This window comes from Artemia sp. Qi Xiang Cuo, chromosome 1, assembly GCF_049724085.1.
Source record: "Artemia sp. Qi Xiang Cuo chromosome 1, ASM4972408v1, whole genome shotgun sequence".
Lineage (NCBI taxonomy): Eukaryota > Metazoa > Arthropoda > Branchiopoda > Anostraca > Artemiidae > Artemia > Artemia sp. Qi Xiang Cuo.
The window spans coordinates 49,805,948-49,831,756 of record NC_142794.1 but is presented as its reverse complement, the minus strand read 5'-3'; the positions used below and the strand labels follow the sequence as shown (position 1 = coordinate 49,831,756).

General features: G+C 36.7%; 1 protein-coding gene across 1 annotated transcript in view; it reads left to right on the top strand.

Annotated features, from left to right (window-relative positions):
• The first annotated feature begins 2,676 nt into the window (after nucleotides 1-2,676).
• LOC148956434 (kelch domain-containing protein 3-like) overlaps nucleotides 2,677-25,809 on the top strand; it is a 60,765-nt gene continuing 37,632 nt past the window's right edge. The window contains exons 1-4 of the mRNA XM_089095321.1: nucleotides 2,677-2,747; nucleotides 10,155-10,325; nucleotides 13,222-13,386; nucleotides 21,566-21,753. Coding sequence (XP_088951447.1) covers nucleotides 10,184-10,325; nucleotides 13,222-13,386; nucleotides 21,566-21,753 — 495 coding nt within the window. The 5' untranslated portion in view covers nucleotides 2,677-2,747; nucleotides 10,155-10,183. The remainder of the gene's footprint in view (nucleotides 2,748-10,154; nucleotides 10,326-13,221; nucleotides 13,387-21,565; nucleotides 21,754-25,809) is intronic.

The following is a 25,809-nucleotide window of genomic DNA, read 5'->3' as shown; positions in this document are numbered from 1 at the left end:
ATAGGCACATCACCGTCCTCCCAGTTTTCAACCACACCTGTACAAAAAGCACAATTAACCTGGTCACTGTGGTCAACAAAAGAGAATCCAGCTTTTGAGAGTTCTTTGGTATCGATGCAATTCTTTGACAACATTCCATTAAATGTCTTTAGTCTAACATCCTGTTGTTTAAGAGCACTGTATTTTTCCTGACCATGATTTTTAGGATGATACATTTTACAACTTGTATGTCATGATATCTGCATCTATGTGATACTTAGTCATTGAAAATGGTTTCTTGTATCATTCCAGTACACAGTTAATATTGATCAAAAATATACAGTAAACCAGCTACTGTCGATGATCAAGCACATAAAAAATAACACATACAAACACATAGTCAGACACACAAAGACAGACACAGAGACAGGCAAACGCCCGCTCAAACACACAGGCTCAGAGAGAAAGAGAGAGGGAGAGAGAGAGAGAGAGAGAAAGAGAGAGAGAACGAAAAAGAGAGAGACAAAAACACATACAGACACACTGAGTACACACACATAATCACATACAAAGTCAGACACACAGACAAGGAATAAGGCCTAGGGACAGGGAAACAGATGCACAGACACGCAGTTATAGAGAGAAAAAAAGACAAAAACACACAAACACAAAAGTCAGACACACAGACACAGACATTTCTGCCCGTCTCTTTGCCTATCTCTATGTCTGCTTCCATGTCTGTGTAGGTTTATGTGTGTATTTGTGTGTGTGTGTCTCTCTGTCTGTCTGGGTCTGCTTGTATGTGTTTTTGTCTCTCTCAATCTCTTTGCTTGTGTGTCTGACCGGGTGTTTGATTGTCTCTGTGTCCGTATATTTATGTTTCTGTGTCTGACTCTATGTGTTTGTATGTGTTCTCTCTCTCTCTCTCTCTCTCTCTCTCTCTCTCTCTCTCTCTCTCTCTCTCTCTCTCTCTTTTCTCAAAAGGCATTTAAGAAGAAAGAAAAATGCTGTTAGAAAATATGCAACAGCGATTATCAAATCGTGTCAAAAATGAAACTGAAGAGCAAAAACACGGGCGGTTAGAAGACATAAGACACCGAAATACTGTGGCCCACAAAAACTATCTAGATAGGTCAAAAGTTTTAGAAAATTCGTTAACAGCCTGAATTTTGGAAAAAATATTCATATCAGTGACTTCATTTTTGTATACGTCAGAATTGCAATTACGTTATTTGCAAACATAATTTTGAATTGAACTTAAGTGTATGTTAAATTTTTGTTTTTAAATAAATGTCATTCTATCTTAGTTCTCAGTTCCAAATCTCTAAAGCTATTATGTAAATTGGAAACATATTTATGCGGTCTCGTCAAAAACTCTTTGACTATAAGGTTAAATGCACTTATAACATACGAAGAGAGATAAGATAGAATAAACACCAGTAAGCTAAGAGTTTTTAACACAACCAGTTATACAATGCATGTGGAAAAACCTAAAAAACATAAATTTGCAATTGTTACGAATGATGATTCTATCGAGCCACCTTAACTATAATGCGGCTAAAAAATAAACAACAGAGAGAACAAGGAAATATTCGTTTAAAAGATAAGGGGCAATAATAATTACAAGTTATCACGAGAAAGCGATTATTAGAACGTGTCAAAAGTGGAGTGAAAAACCAAAAATTGTGCAGCTAGAAGACAAGCAACAGCAAAACTAAGACCGAGTCAAAAATGAAAGTGAAGAACAAAAGAAATATTACGATATAAAAATAACGTCATCATAATCTTCGACGCCAACAAAATGTGGCTCAAAACCCAGGACAAATCTTTCAGTATCCCATAAACTACGCAACCCTTACTTGCAAGTCATTGGGACCCTTCAACGTTCTATATGTTCCCTGGGGAGCTCTCTATTTTCTCTAGGAAGGAATAGCAAATAAATCTCACTCATTAAGAGGTTGTTACGTAGAACAAGTATTAATATATATAAGAGTAGTATGGCCTGCACAGATCCAAACAGAGCCTTACCCTGATGTACTATTGGAGTTGCTAACACGTTTTTTGGCATCATTCCAAGAATACGCATGCCGGTTTCCGAAAATTTCTTGGGATGTTTCTGAGAATTTCAAGAATGATGCGTTATCAGATATTGCGTAATCATTCATGTTGTCGGCGAAACAAGGATTTTTCTCCAGTCATCCACGACAAGAAGCATTTGTAGCTCAGCTGAATTTTTATCTTTTTTAATTGCCAAAACTGTTATTTTTTTTTTGTTAAAAGTCGTTCGCTTTCAAATGATTAACAATGACCTCTGAAATGATTGACCCGAATCTTTTACAGCACATAGAGGTTAGAATAACTGGGTGGTAGTTTGAAGTTTATTCTCACTTTCTGACTTTGAAGAGTAGGGTTACCGTTGCACTTTTACAAATCTGTGGGAGTTTTTCGCTTTCAAGAGATCACTTCTAGATCGTCATCAAGTTGGGATTTCATTAAGTTAGTAGTTGAAAAAAGTTAATATCAGAGGTGAGGGACACGAACTAGCTGCGTGTTAGCCTTTGATTTTGTGGTTTAAGTGCTTGGTTTTCTTTCGATTTAGTACCATGACCAAATACTATTCAAAGTCCGGCAGACAGGCAAGCCCCGATGATAGGATTTTATCTTGAAATATGACAGATTCGGCGATTTTTGATAGAAGAAGAAGAGGAATAAGAATACAGTTTGATGGTTTTGAAATATGTATTTTAAAGGAGGAATACAAAAAAAATGTAGTTTGTTCTGAAGCTATTTTATTAAGCAGTGGGTTTTTCCTAGTCTGATCCTATATGAGCACTGATCAGGAGAAGGAAACTAAAGCCATTCTATTTGACACTTCTCAAACATAATGGTCACTGCCCCCCCCCCTTTGTGGCCAGGACATAGCCTTAGGTTTATTCCAGAGCTAAACTTCTTGTTAAGGTGGGCTCTTTCTATCTTGGAAAGTAGCTGATTTGAATGAATGAAACTTGTATTGATCAACCATGGGCCAAACATCTGCCCTGATGGCAAATACTACAGAGCTGCTATCTCTTCTCCTACCTTATTTCTAGGATTTAGAAGATAACAGAAAGGGTTAAATATTTGCCAAATCATAATATTGAGTAACAAATAAAGTGAATATACCATTTGATGCCTTTTTTTATGCTGATTACAAATATAGGCTAATGGTCATTTCTATCAGAAATGAATTTTAGCCCCTCCTCCCTATATATGCCAATTTAGGGTATATATTTGTACATTAGGGGGGGAGGTGGGGGTAAAGTTTAAAATTACCTCCCATTTACATCAGAAATAAAATTTGCCCCCAAAATGGTTAGTGAGAAAAAAGGTCATTTGTAGCTGAGTTAGGTAGGCTATGGTAAATATTATTCTAATTAGTCTTAATAGTAAAATGTTGGTCTGAAAACAAATTCAAGGAAATTTCGAAAAACATCCAGAAACCCCTTCAAAATGGTGTTGGATTGAAAAACAAAAAATTAACTGTTAGAATTACCATTGTCAAAAAACTCAATACAGGAAACTGACAGCCACACACCTTGAACAATAAGAAAATCACTTTTTTGAGTATGTTTTGAGCACTGCTGTCATCTTTTTTTCTTTACTTCTAGAACGGCACTAGAAAAACATAGAGAGCTATTTAAGGCCTAATTTGAAAGCAAGATGCAATATCTAGTACATTTTTAAGTAACAAAGCCTTTTATTTAAGATAGATAAAACTGCATTTTTGCATACAAGATCATTTAATATGCATAGCTTTTGACAGTATGATATAAGCTAACACACATTTGAGTGACTGCTGCCTGATTCATATACAAGATGATATAAAACACAAATCTTTTTGCAAGATATTTTAAAGCCAGCATCTTTTAAAAAACTGCCTTTTTAATGTATGATGCCATATTTGAGTGACTCTGCTGCCAGATTCCTTAGAGTCTGCTCTTTACTAAGTCCAGATTTTCTTGGGACCAAGTACTCTCTAAGAAAGATTAACAATGGTGGACCCAAGAATGAGTATAGGAGTATAGGCACTGATCAAACATTCAGAAGTCATAATGATATTTGGAAGAGAAAGGTGAATTGGCTCAGCCTTTTAGAATATCTCTCACTCTTTGGAAAACCAAGATCAGTGGGTTTAGTAAAATGTGCTGTACACCACTCCAACCATAAGAAGACTGTATCTGGTGCAACTGCCCTTAGTTTCTTGAAGGAATCTACTTCCAGTAGATTTCCCTATAATGTATTACAGGTAATTATTTGACAAAAAAAAAAAAAAAACTGTCTTCCTAATTATGTAACTGAAATAAATGAGCACTTAAACAAGGTCTAGACCTTACTCATCCATCCAATCACCTAGGACAAAACAGTATATCTAATCCAAAAAATCAAGTCCAAAGTAGAGCATTGTCCCAAAACCAAGCCATAGTGCCTTAAATCTACAACAATTAAATATTCCCCAGGTAATCACCACATATCAGGGCTCATCAGATGAAAACTCATTGCCTATATAGGTTTCAGCACTTAAATTTCATTACCCAGGCAAAATGAGTGTGCCATGCCATAATATGGCATACCCCCATGTAGTGACACCTGTGGAATACCTATGAACAAAAACCAAAATACCCAAAAAATATAAAAATATACCCAAAAAAATAATTCCAAGCTTCCTTAACCTAGCACAAAATCAAACTAAACATCCAAAACTCTGAAACCATAACTTTCAGCCAATATAACTCCAGTTATTTACATAACACTAACCATCCACCAGAACCTTTAATGATCTTTTGGAAAGATACAAAATTATGGAAGATTTAGGAAAATAAAGGATTCTTTGTGCAAAACTGAACCTGCACAAATTTTTGTTCATAGTGACTAATGGAAAAAGTTTTTAAAATCAGCAGAAAATAAGCTAGAAACAGATAGCACCAAACAGCATAAGAAGCTTTAGCTTTTTTCTGTAGGTATGGTTGTAATTGATAATTGACAGATGGTTAGTATTAGAATTTCTATGGACAAAAAACATTAGTTGATTTGGTTTTCCTTATTTAATTCCCTGGTTAAGCAGGATAACACTGACAAAATGTGAAACTGCTTTAAAAACTATGATTTTGAAAAGCCAAAAAAAAATTTTTTTTAAATGTGGTTTTCAGGTACAGAAAAAAACTAAGATGGATCAAAGGAGGCAAAAATAAAAATGATTTTTTTTTGTTGTCCCTGATAATTTAGGTGTTGATTAAATGGATTGAAGAACAAAGAATATTTCTATATACTTAAAATTAATCAACAAGAAACAACTGGCGAAGGAACTGATGAACAACAGCACATTCATCTTTCAAAAAAAAGGTAATTACTGAAAAAATAGCTTTTGAAAATGATGAAGAATGGAGGGCCTATCTTGAAAAACAGTACTTAGAATTATTCAGCAATAAAGGATTAGCAAAGAAAGTGATAAACAACTGCAAATTCATCTTACAAAGAAAAGAAAAACAACTGCTGAAATAAGTTAATTGGAAGTTGTATGAATAACAACTCCATCTTGACATTCTAAAAATTAATCAACAAGAAGGGATAAGATAAGAAACTGATGAACAGCAACAGATTCATTTTATAAAGTAAAGAAAAGTGTAACCATTCACAATAGTGAATCAGAACCTGATGAACAATGGCAATCCATTCTTAAGATACTGGAAATTAATCAATTCTCAAAGGAAAGAAAAGTAATTCTTTCAAATTCACTTGAAAGTGAATTTGAAATTCACTTTCAAATTCAATTTGAAGTAATTCACTTCAAATTCTTTTTGAAGTGAATTTGAAACTAATGAACCACTGCAATGGCAAGGAAACATTGAATTTGTCCTAACTACATTTATTTCTCCATATTAGGAAATAAGAATTGTTTTCTAAACAAGTTTCCTTCTGAGACTTTAATGATTCTAGATTAGTATCAGATACTACTTAAAAATCGTCTTAACAGGAGATTATTGAGACTATGGATTTATTCCTAAGAGCTCAATCCACCCTGCTTCAATCAGGTATTTTCCAAGATAGACAAAAGCCCCTTGTATAAAATTCCACCATCCAAAACTACAAAATAATAATATAATAACAAAGATATTACAGTGTAATCAGCAGTACCAATACATGAAAATGTAGGGGGTGGGCAAAAAGTTTTTTTCTAAATATAGGGGAAGGAGTAAAATGTATTTGTTTCAAGTTTAAAGAGGGGTACAATTTTGTTTTTTACATTTTGGTACCATAGGCTAGTTGTATTTATGGCAATCCACCCCAGTCCCCCTGATGCTCCAGTATATACTCCTCTATTATATATTTCTTTGTAGTTTATCATATCATGGTGCATTATATAAAAAAGTAGCTTCACACTTGACTCAATAAAATCCAGTTTGGCTGAGTGATTACAATACAGCTGTGAAGGAAATATTATTTGAACAGATTTTAAAATGTTTATAACAGTGGAAGGGAACAGTGATAATCTGATTAATAAAAACATGCTGCATGATGTAGGCTAATAGTTTCATTGTTTTAGTGTTGTCTCTTGCTTTCTTATATGTCATACAGCTATTTCTGATCTTATCAGGGGGATTATGTTTCATTGCCACAAATACAACTATTATATTGTAAAGTGGCATAAAATAAGTAATCAAATGGTACTGCTCTTTTTGTTTTATAGTGTTTGTAAGGAAAATACCCCCCCCTTGCGGGTCCAATCACTTTTGACTTACAAAAAAGGACTAGAACTCTCAATTTCTGATGTAATGATCACGCTCTAAAGTTTTTGCAACCATGAAGTGGAGGTGTGGATGAGGAAGGGGCAGTCTCACTCCTAGTCAGAATAAATTCTGCTCATTTTGGGGTTTATTGTTACTCTTTACTTTCATAATAACAGTGTAGACCAGAAACATTCCCAGAAGCCATAATTGAGTAGATATAAATTTCACATTTTTTGATGGGTTTTTAAAGTTTCTTTTGTACCCCCCCCCCCCCAAAAAAAAAATGCCCCCCACCAAAGAAAAGTCCTGGCTACTGCCTTGTGGTTTATACATCAATTTCTACCTCCACCCTCCCCTGGTCTCTTGTTTACAACTAATTCTGTATTTATCTGATGCCACAAGGAGAGCTGGGATATTTTAACGTTGAGATGCACCCTTTGAGGTATCTCCCTCCCTCCCTAACTACAAAAAAAATCAGAGAACCCCATTGTAGAAGTTTAAGTGCCTTTTTAAGTTTTCTAATTTGTGTCATTGCTAACAGATGGTATTTGTTATTGGGAAACATACGGGCATTTTTTGCAAGGGTTTTCTGCATGGGGGGGATTGCCTGGGGGAATTTTCAGTGGGGATAGATAATTTTTTGGATCATTTCCTTTCAGCAGGGATGTATCTTCCATGGGGGGGAAGGGTAAACGCCTCGAACCATTCAAAAGGACTGCTGTTATCAAATGGCACCTTGATTCTCTTTTCAATGAAAATGCCAAAAAAGGGTATTTTTCGAGAGGGACCACTTCTCTCTAAAGCACCACTGAGCATTATATGCAGTAACTCTCTGTTGGTCAATTTTTTTGTGGTTCACTCCACTTAAATCCTTTTTTTAATTGTTTTGAAATAATCTATATATCCAGTTGTTATCATCATTTCACAATGATGTGATCCTATAAAGGATTAAAGAAAAAAAAAACAAGTGTTTTCAACTGAAAGTAAGAAGCAACATTCCATAAAACTTAAAACAAACAGAAATTTTTACATATGTGAGGGGGGCTACCCTCTCCTCAACACCTTGCTCTTCAAGCTAAAGTTTTTTAGTACCTTTAAAAAGCTTCTTATTGTTCTAATTAAACAGACCTTGTGTTTCAGGAGTTGTTCTTAAAGAATTGGGACAAAATTCAAACTTTAGTGTAAAGAGCAAGGTGTTGAGTAGGAAGGAATCCCCCTGATATATGTAATCATTTCTCTTTGTTTTAGCTTTTAATGTTGCTCCTTACTTTCAGTTGATAAATACTTATCTCTTTGTATTTAATTTCTTTAATAATTATTTGTTTAATAATCCTTAATAATTTCTTAATATTTCTTTAATAATGCAAGAAAATCTGGCTCTACCTCCTCAGAAAATTTCCTTCTCTTCATGGTTATATCCTCTAGACAATTCCTGGTGAAAGTCTACCATGGACCATTACCCTCAATATCTCCATGTGTAAAATTAAGTTGCAAAGAGAAAGCAAAACATAATAAGAATTTTGTATAGGAATTTGGAAAATTCTCCCAGCATAAAAATTTCCACTGACAAATTTACCCCCTGGAACACTCCCTTCACATGGAAAATTCTCCCCATAGAAAATCCCCCTGGCACAAAATTCCCCTCCTTCAACTAAAAAATGTATTCATACTTCCCAATAACAAATACTATAGGTAAACAATGGGCAAATTTGTAACTTAAAGACCTTTCCCCAGAGGCTGTGGGGGTCATGTTATCTTCAAAGGCATAGTTTTAGATCTTTCAACTATGCTGAACAAAATGGCTATCTCAAAATTTTGATTGGATGATTTTGAGAAAAATGGGGCGTGGGAGGGGGTCTAGTAGATCCCAAAACTACACCTTTGGAAATGACATGACCCCACAGCCCCTGAGGATAGGTCTCTAAGTTGTAAAATTTATCAATTGTTTAAGCATAGTATTTGTTCTTGGGAAGTATACAGATATTTTTTGGGGGGTGGATTTTGTGCTTGGTGTGGATTTCCATGGGGATAATTTTGCATGGGAAGGGAAATTTCCAGGGGTGAACTTTCCAGGGGATTTGACAGAATTCCTATACGAAATTCTTTTTTTTGTCTTACTTTCACTTTGCCATCTCAATTTTGTATTTGGAGATGTACCAGGAAGATTGCCTGGGAAAACTTTTCAGCACGTTTTGATTTCTGGGGGAGAGAGGACTTTTCAGAAACAATGAAATTGTTCAGAAGGAATTTTAAGGTGGGGGGGGGGTTGTATATTTTTCACGGAGGAGTTTCCTGTAAGGGGAGGGAATTTTTCATAGAAGATGAGTCAGGTTTACTGGCTTTATTTGAAAAATAGTTAGAAATTAAATTAAAAGACAAATTTTTTCAACTGAAAGTAAGGTGCAACATTAAAACTAAAAACGAACAGGAATTATCCCATATATGAAGGTATTACCTGCCTCCTCAATATCTTTCTGTTTATTCTAGACTTTGACTGTTTCTCCCAATTTTTTAAGAGCAAGTCCTGAAACACAAGGGCCGTTTAATTAGAATAGGAACCTTTTTTAAAAGTGCTAAAAGCTTTAGCATGAAAAACAAGGTATTGAGGAGAAGGCAGCCCTCTTCATATACAGAATAATTTCTGTTTGTTTTGAGTTTTAACGCTGCTCCTTAATTTTAGTTAAAAAAAACTCCTTTTTTTAATTTAACCTCTAGTAAGACACATTACTCTACCTTTGTCACATTGTAAAGATCAACCAGATGATGACTGCCAACAAGTTGGTAAAAGTGTACCAAGAATTGGAGGAAACCAGTGTGAATCCAACAGCCTAGGAACTGATTTGTAGAATAGAGGGAATGTTTTGAATTAGTTCAAGATACAATTTGAAAGGTGCTTGAGTCCAATGTGTACAAGAATATGCAGACCTATATGATTAGGTTGAATGCATTTTGGGGAATTATGATGTGTGTGTTGGGGGGGGGGCGTCTGCCCTCTGATCACTTCGAATCTTAAAAGGGGCTCTAGAACTTCTGATCACCAATCCAATGAGCCCCCTCCGAAGTTAATACAACCACCCTTTCTATAAAAAACCTTGTATGCCCCAGGGCATAACTTATAACCCTTGCCCTGACAGCTTAGGTGGGGTTGTCATCCTTAAAGACATAATTTACGGACCTTTCAACTACGCTGAACAAAATGGCTATCTCAAAATTTAGATTGGATGTGTTTGAAGAAGTGATTGGCTGAGGGATGGGATTTATTTTTAGAAATTTAACAAAAGAAATATTCAGGATAGTTAATTAAGAAAAACTGAGCCATTTAGTTAAGCCATTAAGTCAATTGTCTCTGCTTATTTATTTCAGATTAGTTTTTACCTGTTTTCTTTTAATAATAGCTTTTTTGTGTTGTAGCTAGTCACCTTTGAAAGACTTGACAGACAATGTGGACTATACATTTAGCTGGAGGCCCACGAAAGGTGAATCACGCAGCCATTGAATGGAAAAACAAAATTTTTAGCTTTGGAGGATATTGCTCAAATGAGCAACCACATAGAGATATAGATGTTTACTGCTTAGATACAGGTTTGACTTTTTTTTTATTTGTTTGCTCAATTTTGCAAAATTTGCTCCAAAGGAAAAGTATTTCTGTGGGAAGTTGAAAAAAGAACAAAAGAAAGAAGTATAGCAGCACATAACACAAATATATATTCTCATTGGCATCTCATAATTACAATCACAGGTATGCATTAAAAAATGGAGCTATGGTGATATCTGTTGTACCCAGGTTTGCCATCTGGCAAAATAAAACTAAAGAACATTATCATCCCAACTTAGTCCTTTTAATGAAATCTCTTAATAAATAAATAATTATTTCCATGGCCCAGCTATGTTTCTCTGCATAGCTTAGAGCACTCCTTACAGTGAATGCACCAAAGTGTCTTGATTATCATGTTCTTAATCATGCGTTCTACAACTCATAATGATGTGCCTGATATCATCAATCACAGAGAAGAGATTACATAATAGGGAATCAACACAATTCCACTTACATAGCATTGCCTCATTCTTTGCTAGTTCAGTTACAGTTAAAATAATCGTTATTGCTAGTTTTCTTTCTTGGTGAGAAAGGTAGCTCAGGATGTTATTTAGCAGACTTCTGGATTTTTACGATGCCGCAGAGTCTCCATTTGTCTCTATGTCTTCTAGGGCCTTAAAGATTGGAATCAAAGATTATTGGTAACTTATAAGAGTGGCAACTGACGCTACTGTCGACAAAAAAAAACTATCAGCGCCATCTAGCGTCTGGGGACACTTCACACAGTGTAAGAATAAGAATAGTTTATTTAATTAGTGCAATTGCGAAAATTAGGGTATTAATAAGTTTCTGATCTCAGTCTCTACAAAGTTTTGAAAAAATGCCAATTGTCGCCAAGTGCTGGATGGTGTTGATAGTTTTGTGTCGACACTAGCATCAGTTTCCACTCTTATTAGTTACCCAAACTCTCTGGGTTGGAACAACTAACTGCTTTGAAATCTGTATTGCATTGTGTCTTTTGACCCGTCGGGTTTCGCGCAATCGTTTCAGATTGACATCATCAGTGTAAGTTTTTAAGACGCTTTTGCTTGCCACTAAAGTGAAAAATACTAACTGTTTCACAAATAGTGTTCATGCAGTGCTTGATATCATGGATGTGGCTCGAATCCATCAAAACCTAGTTCAAGAAATGGGAGATATAGTGAAAATATCTGGCTAGTGGATATTTGTTCTTGATAAAGCCAGGGCTCCTGACAATCCCACTCATGTTGGCGTTAGTGTATATATTGCAAGCAAAATTACACAAGCAAGAAAATCATATGATTGACATGGAAAATCGTCTGATTGACAAGAAAAATCTTATTATTCACGTCATATTTATGAGCACATTTTCAAGAGAATAAACTACATCATTTCCAACCCTTCCCTCCTCAGGAGTGAACTTATCGTTTTTATATCAATGACGCATACAACATTACAAAATGAATATAGATAAGTATGAAATCTTAAGTGTAATTAGTCTATTTACAAAAGGTGTTTTAAGCAGTTTCATAATGCCTAGAGGACAAATGAACAACTTAGACCATCAAATATGACAAGATCAAACCGAGCACCTAAGGTAAAGAGTAATGAGAAAAGGTTCAAGGAATGATAAACGAAAATGAAGAACAAAGAACCATACAGTCAGAATATATGAGCAAGTAACATTTCCAATAAGTGAAAAGCAAAAGTTAAGAACAAAGAAACATCTGGTTCGAAGATAAACGGCAGCAAGAATTAAAACGAGTCAAAGACCAAAATAAAGAACAAAGAAATATGCGGTTGCAAGACATGCGACAACGAAGACTAGAAGGAGTTTAGAATTAAAGCAACGAACAAAGAAACATGTGGTCAAAACGTATCCTACAGCGAGAACAAAGAAATCTGCGGTTAGAAGATAAGCGGAAGCGAAAATTACAAGCGATAGCAAAAAAGCGAGTATTAGAACATGTCAAAAATAAAGTGAAGAACAAAGAATTGTGCTGTTTGAAGACAAGCGACGACGAAAATCAGAACGAGCAAAAAATGAAAGTGAAGAAGAAAGAAATCACGTTAGAAGAACAACACCTTCACAATCTTTGACGCCAACAAAATATGGCGCAAAACCCAGTACAGACCTACAAAGACGCTTACAAGTCGTTGGGACCCTTCAACGCTGTGTGTATTCCCTGGGGAGTCCTCCGTTTTCCCGAGGAAAGAGTAGTAAACAAAAGTGATTCATTTGGAAGTTGATGCTTACAACGAGAATAAATATATACAAGACAAGCCTGCCACATGCCAAGTACCCGACCCGGCCTTGAAATTGGCTGCTAATAGATTAATGAATTAAAGTTTATGTTCAAGGTTGTCTGCAAGATGTGGGTTAGGACAAAGGTTGTGCAGACTTTCAATCCCTGTGATTGAAAACCTTCCTCCCCATCCCAATTTTGTAACAAAAATACTGGTAAAAAATTCTTGCTGAAGATTACGGCTAACATTTTTAATTGATATCTGAATTTTACCTAAAATTTAAATTCCAATCCAATATTTTAGCTCACAAGCAAAAACAGCCGCAAAACTTTACAACGGTTCTTGCAATTTATCTATAATAATACTATTTTAGCTAAAAACGAATTGAAAATGACTTACAATTTTATCTTACTTTTTGCCAAAAAAGCTTTTAAAACAGAAAAGAGTGATATTCAAACCTAAATTGAGCATAGGGAAAGTCGTATAAGGTAAATTTGAAGCAAAGAGGAATGGAGCGAATAATCGCGACAAAATTAAAAATAGCCAAAATCGCATGGGATGAATTAATGAAATCTAGCATAAACAGAAATTGAAATAAATTGTTGTTTGTGTACTATGTATCATAACAATGAAACTATTATCCCCTCGAAGTTTGACCCAGTTGTTGTTTCACAGATACATATCGCTGGTCGGCTTTGAATACAAAGCATCAGATTGAAGGGAGAAGTTTACCATGTCAAAGGTTCGGTCATACAGTCATAAGATACAAGAATAAGGCCATACTCTGGGGAGGAAGAAACGAAGCTGAAGCTTGCAGCACATTATATACGTTTGATTTAGGTAGACTCTTTAAGCTTATTTTACTCATTCTTCTTAGTCCATTGAAGTTGAGCTGTGAAAACAGAAAAAAAAACTGTGTATTTTTCAACCTTTAATTCTTATTTTCCTGGGGTAAGTTCATGGTAATATCATAGTAAGTTCACGGAATAGCGCTTTACTGATTCGCAGATACCATATTCAGTTATCTCTGATTACATTTTAGGTAAGCTATATTTTAATCTGACAAAAACCGTTTCAACAGTCAGAAATGACGATTTTACCTTGCTCATTACTACTCCTTAAACAAAATTAAATTTTCATTTTTACTTTATGTTATTGCTGATAGCAGGGTTCAGACTCGCCTACAAATTCCAATAAATTCCTATATTTTCGGCTGAAGAGCACCAAGAATATTGCTCATGATTTGCAATTTTCACTGCTCGTTAAGTAAGCCAAGATGTGCTTTTCTTTGCTTTTGACTCTTCTTGTAGACTGTGCTGTCTTTTGGTGTAGATTGATAATTAATTACAACTCTTGATCTGTTTGAACTTAACTAATGTTTTTTGTTGAGATTAGTAAGCTGCTTCTGCCTAGGCTATGCTGTTCTGTTGACTTAGTAGCCTATGTTTTGTTTTTTGTCATTTTAAGTCTGTCCGAAATGAGCGAAGATCAGTATATAGGCTAGCAGTCTCTGCTAAATGAGACTGTGAGTTCTTGCCGCTTATGCGTTTCCTGGCTGAACGCTATTAAAGGCTGATGCGAATACGGCCTAGTTTCGGACATATCCATATTTTTTTTTATGGCCTTTTAATCGCGGGATGCTATTTTGCAGGTGATGTTTGGTAATTAAGTATGGAACCTACCAAGTTCAATAGTTAGTGACTTGCTAAGACGGATTGCAGTGGTAGAAAGATTGGCGAATGGTGTAAGACTGGGAACGACCAGTACTCGTTCTTTTGCGAACTCCGCTTGAAAAATCTTGGTTGCACAACTGGGGTTGCTCAGCTAAACCGACATGTGTGATCTGTAGAACACAAAGCCGCAGTTACTGCTCAACTACATCCACTACAGCTTCACCTGACTGGACAATCTCGAATTGATGAAACAACCAAGGATAAACCATTAGTTGGTACAAATATGTTTTGTGAGCGTGATGCCGCTTATAAAGCTGAGTTAATATGGGTACTTCAGACAGTACAGAGTTTCATGTCTGCTAACTCTTCAGACCATATTGTCGCAACCTTCCATGCGATGTTCCCCGGTAACATCCCCGACGGAATGTCCCTATTTGCGAAGAAACTCACGTATCTCATCACCGATGCGCTGCATCCTTACTGTAAGCAAATGCTTGTGAAGGACATTCAGTCATATTTAGTACTAGAATATGACGAGACAACCAACAACGCTGGTATGAAAGAGTTATAGATACGTGTTTGATATTGGTCCTCATACGGAAACGAAATCCAGAGCAGACATTTCATGCACAAGTTTTATGGGCCACGCGACAAGTGATGACCTGTATAGGAAGCTTATGTCAGCCATTGAGCAGAATCAGCTGCTACTTGAAAAACTGATCACGCTTGGAAGTGAGGGACCAAACGTCAACAAAGGCTTTTGGAACAAGTTCAATGCCGAAAAAAAAGTGACGGGAAAGGGAATGTTGAACATTGGTATTTGCAACATCCATATAATTCATAACGCTTTCTTGAAAGGTCTTCAGGTGTTCGGAGAAGAAAGTTCCGACTTTGTTATTCTTGTGCATTCATTTTTTGACGGCTTGCCATCACGTTGTGAAGACTATCGAAAGTGGGAGTGCCAGAGAATGCTTTCATGAAGCATGTCCCAAGCCGCTGGCTGACGATCGGACGTGCCCTCGCTAGAATCATGCAGCAGTAGCCGGCAATCTTCGAGTACTTCCTGAACTTCGTGCCGAGAGAGAAAAAGCTGAAGAATCTTCCCGCCACTCCAAAATTTCTGAAGATTGTGGCTTATATCAAAAGTGCGACGATGAAGGCCCAACTCTAGTTTGTTCTAGTTTCAGCAGAACTGTTCAAGAGTTTCACCCAACTGTTCCAGAAAGAAGAGCCTCTCATTCATCTTCTGCACTCAGAGATCAAAAGACTAGTTGTGACGCTTTGCGGACGGGTCTTTACTCCAGATTTCGTGACCGAGACTGAAATTTCTCACCAGAAATGTTGAACCTTGCTAATAAATTTGCAGAAATGCCAATAGTTTCAGAGAAAGTGGAACGAGCTTTTGGTGAGAAAGCAACACTGAAAGACAAGGCCATTTTCTATGTCAATGTGCGAAAACCTTTTATTGTGGGTATTCGCCATATTCTGAACAAATGTCCTCTGGAAAAGGATGGTTTTCTAGAGGCTTTACGCTGTTTGAGTCCGATCAACATGAAGGATTCTAGAAGCATTGCAGACATAGCGGTTGTGGCACGCGAGATTGTGATTGGAGTAAGCTCAGACGTCGCCCAGGCTGAGTGTCTGCTTTTGCGAACGGAAACTGGACCCCGTGAGGACATTACTCAGATCGATCATTTTTGGAGCCATTATTTTGGACTGGTGAATGAGAAACTTACCAAGCTTATCAAAGCGGTGCTGACGTTGTCGCATGGTAGCGCAGATGTTGAGCGTGGGTTCTCGCGTTCTGGTAGAATTCTCGGTGAAGACCAGGCCTTGATGTCTGAACGCGTTCTGGGTGCAAGACTCATGGTATATGACACGTTGAGGCTTTATGGAGGAAAACCAGAACGATTTGTCATTACAAAAGAGCTGTTGAATCTTGCACGTTCCGCACGGTCGTGGCATCAACAATATCTGGATGAAAAGAAAGTGGATGAAAAGTGGATGAAATCCACTTGACATGTGGATGACATCCAATAAGTGGATGAAAAGAAAAAAGAAGAGCTATCCGAGAAGGAAGCAGCTTTCGAAGAGGACAGCAAGCGGAAGTTGTAGGAGGTCCACGACGAAAAGAAAGAAATAGAAGACCTGGAAAGCAAAAGGAAAAAACTTAGAGCATCAGAACAACAAAAGAGAACAGTAGCGACTCTACTTCAGGAAGCGACCGACAGAATGAAGAAGGATGCCGAGTCCAAGAGTTTCACTGACATTGCCCTAGCTGTTTCTTTGCTCGAAGCAGCTGTGAAGTCCAGAACAAGTGAAAGAGAGCAGATGGTGGAATCTGCGAGAATGGAGCAGTCTCTTGCAAAGAGAAAAACTGACCGCATATCGAAATTGATGCCCAAGAAACAACAAGAATGATTCCACATATTTTACCTGTATCAGTCAATCGTTAGCACAGTATGTGTATGTAATTTTTTACTGTTTTTTACTATTTGTACAGTTTATATTTGAAATAAAAATAAGTAAATAAATAAATGCAAAAACTCGGGAAATGACGAGTTTATGTGACCAGGCATTCCACGCCATCTACCACAGATCTGATCCCGAGGACTTCCGAATCCTATATTTGGCCAATATTTGGGTTCGGGATATCCTATAAAAATAGGACAGAGCCTATAATTTGAAACTAACCGACCTGTCCGAACCCTGCGCAAGGTTCGGCCTCGCCTATAAATTCCAATAAATTCCTATATTTTAATGCGCTCCTATAAAATGCCTATATTTTGGCTAAAACCCTATTATTCCTATATTTTCGGCTGAAGAACACTAAGAACATTGCTCATGATTTGCAATTTTCACTGCTCGTTAAGTAAACCAAGATGTGCTTTTCTTTGCCTTCGACTCTACTTGTAGACTGTGCTGTCTTTCGGTGTAGATCGATAATTAATTAATTACAACTGTTGAGTTGCTTGAACTTAACTAATGCTTTGTGTTTGGCTTAGTAAGCTGCTTCTGCCTGGGCTATGCCGTTGTGTTGACTTCGTACCCTTTGTTTTGTTTTTTGTCATGTTGGGCCTGTCTGAAATGAACAAAGATCAGTATATGGGCTAGCAGTCTCTGCTTAATGAGACTGGAGTTCTTTATTGTGACTTATGCGTTTTCTGGCTGAACGAAAGCTATAAAAGGCTGATGCAAATACGGCCCAGTTTCCGACATATCCACATTTTTTCTTTTAATAGCCTTTTAATCCTGGGATGCTATTTTGCAGGTGATGTTTAGTAATTAAGTATGGGGTCTACCAAGTTTAGTAGTTCATGGCTTGCTAAGACGGATTGCAGCGGTAGAAAGATTGGCAAATGGTGTAAGACTGAGAACGATCAGTATTCGTTCTCTTGCAAACTCTGCTTGAAAAATCTTGGTTGCACAGCTGTTGTTGCTCAGCTAAACTAACATGTGCGATCTGCAGAACACAAAGCCGCTTTCACTACTCAACTACATCCACTACAGCTTCACCTGACCGGAAAAATCTCGAGTTGATGAAACAACCAAGGATAAATTATTAGTTGGTACAAACATGTTTTGTGAGCATGATGCCGCTTATAAAGCTGAGCACTTCAGATGGGCACTTCAGACAGTACAGAGTTCCATGTCTTCTAACTCTTCAGACCATATTGTCGCAACCTTCTCTGCGATATTCTCCAGTAAGATCCCCGACGGAATGTCCCTATGTGCGAAGAAACTCACGTAGCTGATCACCGATGCGCTGCATCCTTACTGTAAGCAAATGCTTGTGAAGGACATTCAGTCATATTTTGTACTAGAATATGACGAGACAACCAACAACGCTGGTATGAAAAAGTTACAGATTCGTGTTCAATATTGGTCCTCATACGGAAAAGAAATCCAGAGCAGACGTTTATGCACAAGTTTTATGGGCCATGCAATAAGTGATGACCTGTATAGGAAGATTATGTCAGCCATTGTGTAGAATCAGCTGTCACTTGAAAAACTGTTCACGCTTGGAAGTGACGGACCTAACGTCAACAAAAGTGTTTGGAACAAGTTCAATGCCGAAAAAAATAAAGTGATGGGTAAGGGAATGTTGAACATTGGTACTTGCAACATCCATATAATCCATAATGCTTTCTTGAAAGTTCTTCAGCTGTTCGGAGAAGAAAGTTTCGATTTTGTTATTCTTCTGTATTCATTTTCTGACGGCTGGCATGCACGTTGTGAAGACTATCGAAAGTGCCAAAAGAAAATGGGAGTGCCAGAGAATGCTTTCATGAAGCATGTCCCAAGCCACTGGCTGACGATCGGACATGCCCTTGCTAGAATCATGCAGCAGTGGCCGGCAATCTTAGAGTACTTCCTGAACTTCGTGCCGAGAGAGAAAAAACTGAAGAATCTTTTGTCCAGTCCCAAATTTCTGAAGATTGTGGCTTATATCAAAAGTGCGACGATAAAGGCCGAAACCGAGTTTGTTCTAGCCTCAGCAGAACTGTTCATGAGTTTCACCCAACTGTTCCAGAATAAAGAGCCTCTCATTTAGGTTCTGCACTCAGAGATCAGAAGACTAGTTGTGACGCTTTGCGGACGGGTTTTTACTCTAGATTTTGTGACCGAGACTGAAAATTTCTCACCAGAAATGTTTAACCTTGCTGAAAAATTTGCAGAAAAGCCCATAGTTTGAGAAAATGTGGAACGAGCTTTCGTCGAGAAAGCAACACTAAAAGACAATGCCATTTTCTATGTCAATGTCCGAAAACATTTTATTGCGGATATTCGCCATATTTTGAACAAATGTCATCTGGAAGAGGATGGCTTTCTAGAGGCTTTACGCTGTTTGAGTCCGATCAAGCAACATGAAGGATTCGAGAAGTGTTGCAGACATAGCGGCTGTGGCACGCGAGATTGCGATTGGAGTAAGCTCAGACGCCGCTCAGGCTGAGTGGCTGCTTTTGCGAACGGAAACTGGACCCCGTGAGAACAGTACTCGGATCGATCATTTTTAGAGCCATTATTTTGGAGTGGCGAATGAGCGCGGGGACAGCAAGTACCTGGAACTTACCAAGCTTATCAAAGCGGTGCTGACGTTGCCGCATGGTAGCGCAGATGTTGAGTGTGGGTTCTCTCGTTCTGGTAGGATTCTCAGTGAAGACCAGGCGTTAATGTCTGAACGCGTTCTGAATGTGACACTCATGGTATATGACACGTTGAGGCTTTATGGAGGAAAACCTGAACCGTTTGTTATTGCAAGAGAGCTGTTGAATCTTGCACGTTCTACACAGTCTTGGTATCAACAATATCTGGATGAAAAGAAAAAAGAAGAGCTGTCTGAGAAGGAGAAAGCAGCTTTTGAAGAGGACAACACGCAGAAGCTGCAGGAGGTCCACGACAAAAAGAAAGAAATCGAAGACCTGGAAACCAAAAGGAAAAAAACTTAGACAATCAGAGCAAGAAAAGAAAACAGTAGCAGATACTCTACTTCAGGAAGCGACCGACAGAATGAAGAAGACTGCTGAGTCCAAGAGTTCCATAGACATTACCCTAGCTGTTTGTTTTCTCGAAGAAGCTGTGAAGTCCAGAACAAGTGAAAGAGAGCAGATGGTGGAATCTGCGAGAATGGAGCAGTCTCTTGCAAAGAGAAAACTGACCTCGTATCGAAATTGATGGCCAAGAAGCAGCAAGAGTGATTCCAAGTATTTTACCTGAATCAGTGAATCGTTGGCACGGTATGTTTATCTGATTTGTTACTGTTGTTTACTATTCGTACAGTTTGTATTTAAAATAAATAAAAAAGGATAAATAAAAAAAATGCAGAAATTCAGAAAATGACGAATTTATGTGACCATGCATCCCACGCCATCTACCATAGATCTGATCCCGAGGACTTCTGAATCCTATATTTGGGCCCGGGAAATCCTATAAAAATAGGAAAGAGTCTATAATTTGAAACGATCCGACCTGTCCGAACCCTGACAACGAACGTGATCCTTTAGTTTCAATCGTTCTATCCTTTAGTTTCAAGTCACATGGTGGCAAATCAGCAATTTTAGTAGAATTAAGAAGTTCTTCCGTGAACTCACATGAATTGAATTCTTCTTTCCTTTTTATTCTTCACAGACTGGAAGATAACTTCATTCCATTCCAGGGCGGTTAGGAAATTCAAGTGTGAATTCATTTTATCCTTCCTTTGGATCTTTGCAGACGTTAAAATCAACACGTCTTCGTTCAAGGGTGAAAAATGAGCAATTTCTCTTGAATTTTTAATTCTGGCGTTAGTACAATTTTTTCTTTCTGTTTATGCTTCACAGACTCACGCATGCTAAATTAACCCATTTCTTCATTACATTGTAATTTTACTTTGTTTTCTAACAGTAGATTTCGTATTGCAGTATTTTCCTTTGCAATTCAATGTGATTTTTGCTGTTCTTTGTTCCATGCGTTTTTCTTTAGATGCTAGAGTCGTTTGTCCTCTTGTATGATTCTGGATCTGTCATCTACTCTAAAAACAATATGACCACTCCTGGGGGTAAAATGACGTAGTTTGTGCTCTTTAAATATATAGAACGGAGAGAACGTTGGCTTAACCGCGCGTATAGAATCAATATATATATAATGTATATATTGATTCTCAATGTCGCTTGTCTTGTAACCGCAGACAATACGAACTTCTTGATGTCATGGCGTCACCATAGGTTCGATACAACCACTCTGGGAAAAATACGAATTCTTTCTTAAATTTGCCACCTATTTAGGTCATTCTTATGGCCAGAAAAGTTAATGTGCTGGTTTTAAGAAAAAAAAACAAAAAACTATGTAACCGATTTCGAGGAAAAATCTATAATTATATATACACTCAATTATTGCTCGTTTATTTAATGTAAAAAAGGCATATAATTCTAACAGTACGAAGTTTTGATTGACAGTTGTCAATGCTTCCTTCCATACAGCATTATAATTATGTTCGTCGTTCATTTTCATTTGGCAGCAGAATTTTTAAGTTACGTTGTCTTTTAACACGAGAAAATGCCATGTACAACATGCCATGATTAAAAACAGGAGTACGAAGGTCGCTGTCAACAAATTCGAAAGTTTGGCCTTGTGATTTATATATTGTCGTTGCGAATGCATGTTAAAGTGGAAATAGATGCTGTATTGAACAGTATATCCTGTGTAATTTATATATATATATATATATATATATATATATATATATATACATATATATATATATATATATATATATATATATATATATATATATATATATATATATATATATATATATATATATATATATATATATATATATATATAAATTACACAGTATCTTTCAGAAAATATTACTTGGAATGAACCAACTACACACGGCTATACACCTTCAGGTAGGGATGGTCATACAGCTACTCTCATTAATGATACGATGTACATTTTTGGTGGTTTCGATAGTGATGAAGATGAATACTCAACAGATATATGGTCCCTTCATATACCAAGCATGACTTGGAAAACTTTAGTCACCGGAGTAAGTAGCCTACTTACATAAAGACATTCTCTCTTTTTTCTCTTAGTTGCTTAATATGTTGTTCAGGAACAATAATTGACTACTGTTTTTTTTTTTTTACCATTTACATCAGTCCGATCTTTTCTATGTTCTTTTTTTGCCTCTCCTCCAGAAACCACACCTAAGGCACTAGCTACTTTTACTAATTAAGTTTGTAGATAATTCAGGAGACCACACTGCCTTTCCATGACGATAAATAAAAGTTCAAATAGGGATAAAATCCTTTTAATAGACAGTGTTTGACAAACAATGTCAGAAATTCACCCAAAATACCAGATATTTCGGTCACATATGCAGTGACCGTCATCAGTAGTAAAATGTCTGCTACTGATGACGGTCACTGCACGTATGACTGAAATATCTGGTATTTTTGTGAATTTCTATCACTGTTTGTGAAACGCTGTCTATTAAAAGGATTTTATCTCTTTCTGAACTTTTATTTCTAATTAAGTTTGCTTCTGATCAAACGATTTCTTTCAATAATATATATATATATATATATATATATATATATATATATATATATATATATATATATATATATATATATATATATATATATATATATATATATATATATATATACTATCTTTATATGTGAGTAATAATTGTGTATGTATGTATGTATGTATTTATTAATGTATATTCACGAAAACGACTCCATATTTTTTCGGAAAAATTGATATCTTGAGATATTCTCACATAAAAAACGATCTAGATAGGTCAGAAGTCTGAAAAAAATCTGTTATAGAGTCTTAATTTGGGTTTTTGCAAATGACGTCATGTACTATGTTATTACATCATATAAGCATTTCTGATGACATCATATTAGTATTTTCTTACACGATGTCATGCGTAGCATAAACAAGATTGTTGAGTTTCCAACGCAAAAGTTATTTATATAATTTAATGTCTGTTGAAAGGACCAAAAAACGAAAATTTGCAGTTGCAGTTACTATAAATGTGATGATTCTTCGGAACCAACACCTGAACTATCAAACCTGATAAGATGTGAAATTTGACAACCTGGACCATGAATTGCAACAACACCAATACGGACAGCTAAAGCAAAGGCCATTTCTGAATTGTCTGAAGTAGTCGGAATCCAAAAACGTATCAAAAATGAAAATGAAGAGCAAAGACACGGGCGGTTAGAAGATATGCGAAAACGACAATTAGAGCGTGTTAAAAATGAAAATGAATGGCAAAGACACACGCGGTTATAAGACATACGACACCGAACAGGTGAGGGAGTCAAAAATGAAAATGAAGAGCAGCGAGTCAATGAAAATCAACCTAAACAGCGAGAATCAAAACGTGTCAAAATTGAAAATGATAGCGATGATGATTGGGTTTGATATTTTGACATGGATAAGGTCATCAGTTTCTACCATACCTTTGTTAAAAAAAAGCAAAGGTTCGGCGATATATATTTCATAATAACGAAAGATAAACCGAGGTGTAACGAAGTAAACAAATTGAAAATGATAGCAATGATGATTGGGTTTTAGATTTTGACATGGATAAGGTCATCAATACCTACCATACCTTTGAAAATCAAAAATATGGACTGGATAAATCGTTAGAAGAAAAAAAAGTTTTTTTTCCCAACACCTGAACAGTTAAAAGAAACAAAAGGGCACCTAGACAATTAAAAGAAACAAATGTTCGGTGATATGTCTTTCATAACGTCAAAAGACAAGCCGAGGCAAAAGTTAAAGGTCCAATAAAAAAAAATGTAATTTTACAAAGGCACCACTTCTAATCTAAAGTCCATGTGGACGTCATGACATCAAGAAAAGGCTCAAGTTGTCTCTGTTTAGAAGACAAGCGACAGTGAAAATCTATGTATAGAAGCCTGCAGTGTACCCCATACGTTTGTTAAAAAAACAAAGGTTCGGTGATACGTATTTCATAATGACGAAAGATAAGCCGAGGTCTAACGAACCAAACAAATAGAAAATGATATGAATGATGATTGGGTTTTGGATTTTGACATGGCTAAGGTCATTAATACCTACCGTACTTTTGAAAATCGTAATATGGACTGGATAAATCGTTGGAAGAAAAAGTAATTTTTTCCCACCACCTGAACAAATAAAAGAAACAAAAGGTTCGGCGATACGTCTTTAATAATTACAAAAGACCAGCCAAGACAAAAGAAAGAAGATTTGTCCACCCACCTGAACAATTAAAATAAATAAAGATGGTCCTCAATGCCTTCCATACCTTTGAATATAAAAAACCTGGACTAGATAAATCGTTGGAAGAAAAAGAAGTTTTTGTCCCACCACCTAAACAATTAAAACAAACCAAGGTTCGGTGATGTGTCTTTCATAATGATAAATGACAAGCCGAGGCAAAACTTAAAGGTCCAATAAAAAAATGTAATTTTACAAAGGCACCACTTCTAATTGAAAGTCATGACAGTCATGACATCAAGAAAAGGCTCAAATTGTCTACGTTTAGAAGACAAGTGATAGTGAAAATCTATATATAGAAGCATGTGCCGGGGCCCGGCGGACCCGCGCGGTTAGAAGATAAACGAAAATAAGAATTAGAGCGTATCAAAAATGAAAAAGAAGAGCAAAGATACACGCGGTTAGAAGAACAGAGGTGTCGTAATCTTCGTTACCAACAACGTGTTGCACAAAACCAAGTACATATGTACAAAGATGCCATAAACTCAGTAAATGTAACATATAAATCTTAGGGACCCTTTAACATTGCTTGTATTCACTGTGAAGCGCTCTATTTTCCGGAGGAAAGAGCATGAAACAAAGGTAATTCTTTTGGAGATTGCTGCTTGCATGGTCGAATTGCAATGTCACCACCTCAATTTCCAAATGAATTGGTTTGCCTTTTTTTAATACTTCACCTGCTCTCTTAGAAGTTTCATAAATGTATTCGAGACTTAAACTCATGTTTCGTTCGAGCTTCATTCAACTTAAGCGATGATCGAACCATAAATAGTCGGAATATATTTAGCTTAAAAGTAGCTGGACAAATTTATCACAAAATCAATTTAGCGGCACATCCGTCAAAAAATACTAAAAGTGAATTTGAGCCACCTTCATATGGCCAAATATACGTTCTAGACCCCAATGAAGCTGTTGAGGAACGCCTCGCACATCCTTTAAGTTATCGGATCTCTCATAATATAATGAGTCTCTTGGAAGAAATATTGAGAGGTTCAAACGACTATGTCAAAGCTTACGAAAAAATGCCAGAAGTGGAGGATGATTCAAATCTTCTTGCTGTTTCATTGGGACAACAGCCTCCAAACGAGCAGCTCGTTTTTACTTTGCCAGATGGTGTCGATTATAGATGGTTTAACCCTCCTGGAAGTAGTGAAGTATGCGCTGTGCTTACTCTTAATGCTGACCATTGTTTTCCACTAAATGAAATGGTTGTAAAACAATGTGGCAAAAATCTTGTCATTTTTAAAAATACCGACTGTCGTGTGGAGCCCTTTACGTACCCAATGTTTTATCCAGCTGGAACTTCGAGATGGTCAAGGGGTATGCTACTTCAAACACCTTATGTAAGTCATCCACATATAACACCGCTTGAATTAGCCAGGAATCGTATAGCTTTTCGACCTAAACATACAAAAAGCCTTTCTGTGCAAGCTGTAATACCTGATCTGCGCAGGATTGGTTTTAATGCTTTGCATTTTGGTGGAAGGCCTCAGTACCTCGTGTATACCGCTATTCGTCTTGAGCGTGATGGTATTGACTGGATAAAATTTAACCAGATCACTATTATGGGTGAAAAATACGTAGGTGTTACACGACTTCTTAAAGACTTAGCCTCGAAAAAGGATGCATTCGTTGGTGAAAAAGTTATACTACCGTCATCATTCGTCGGATCAACACGCTACTTTGCTGAACATTTTGAAGACGCCTTGGCTATTGTTCGGTGCCTTGGACCGCATGATTTATTTATAACTGTGACTTGCAATCCTGATTGGCCTGAATTTAAAGAAGCAGCAAGTATTAAACTTGATGAAAACTA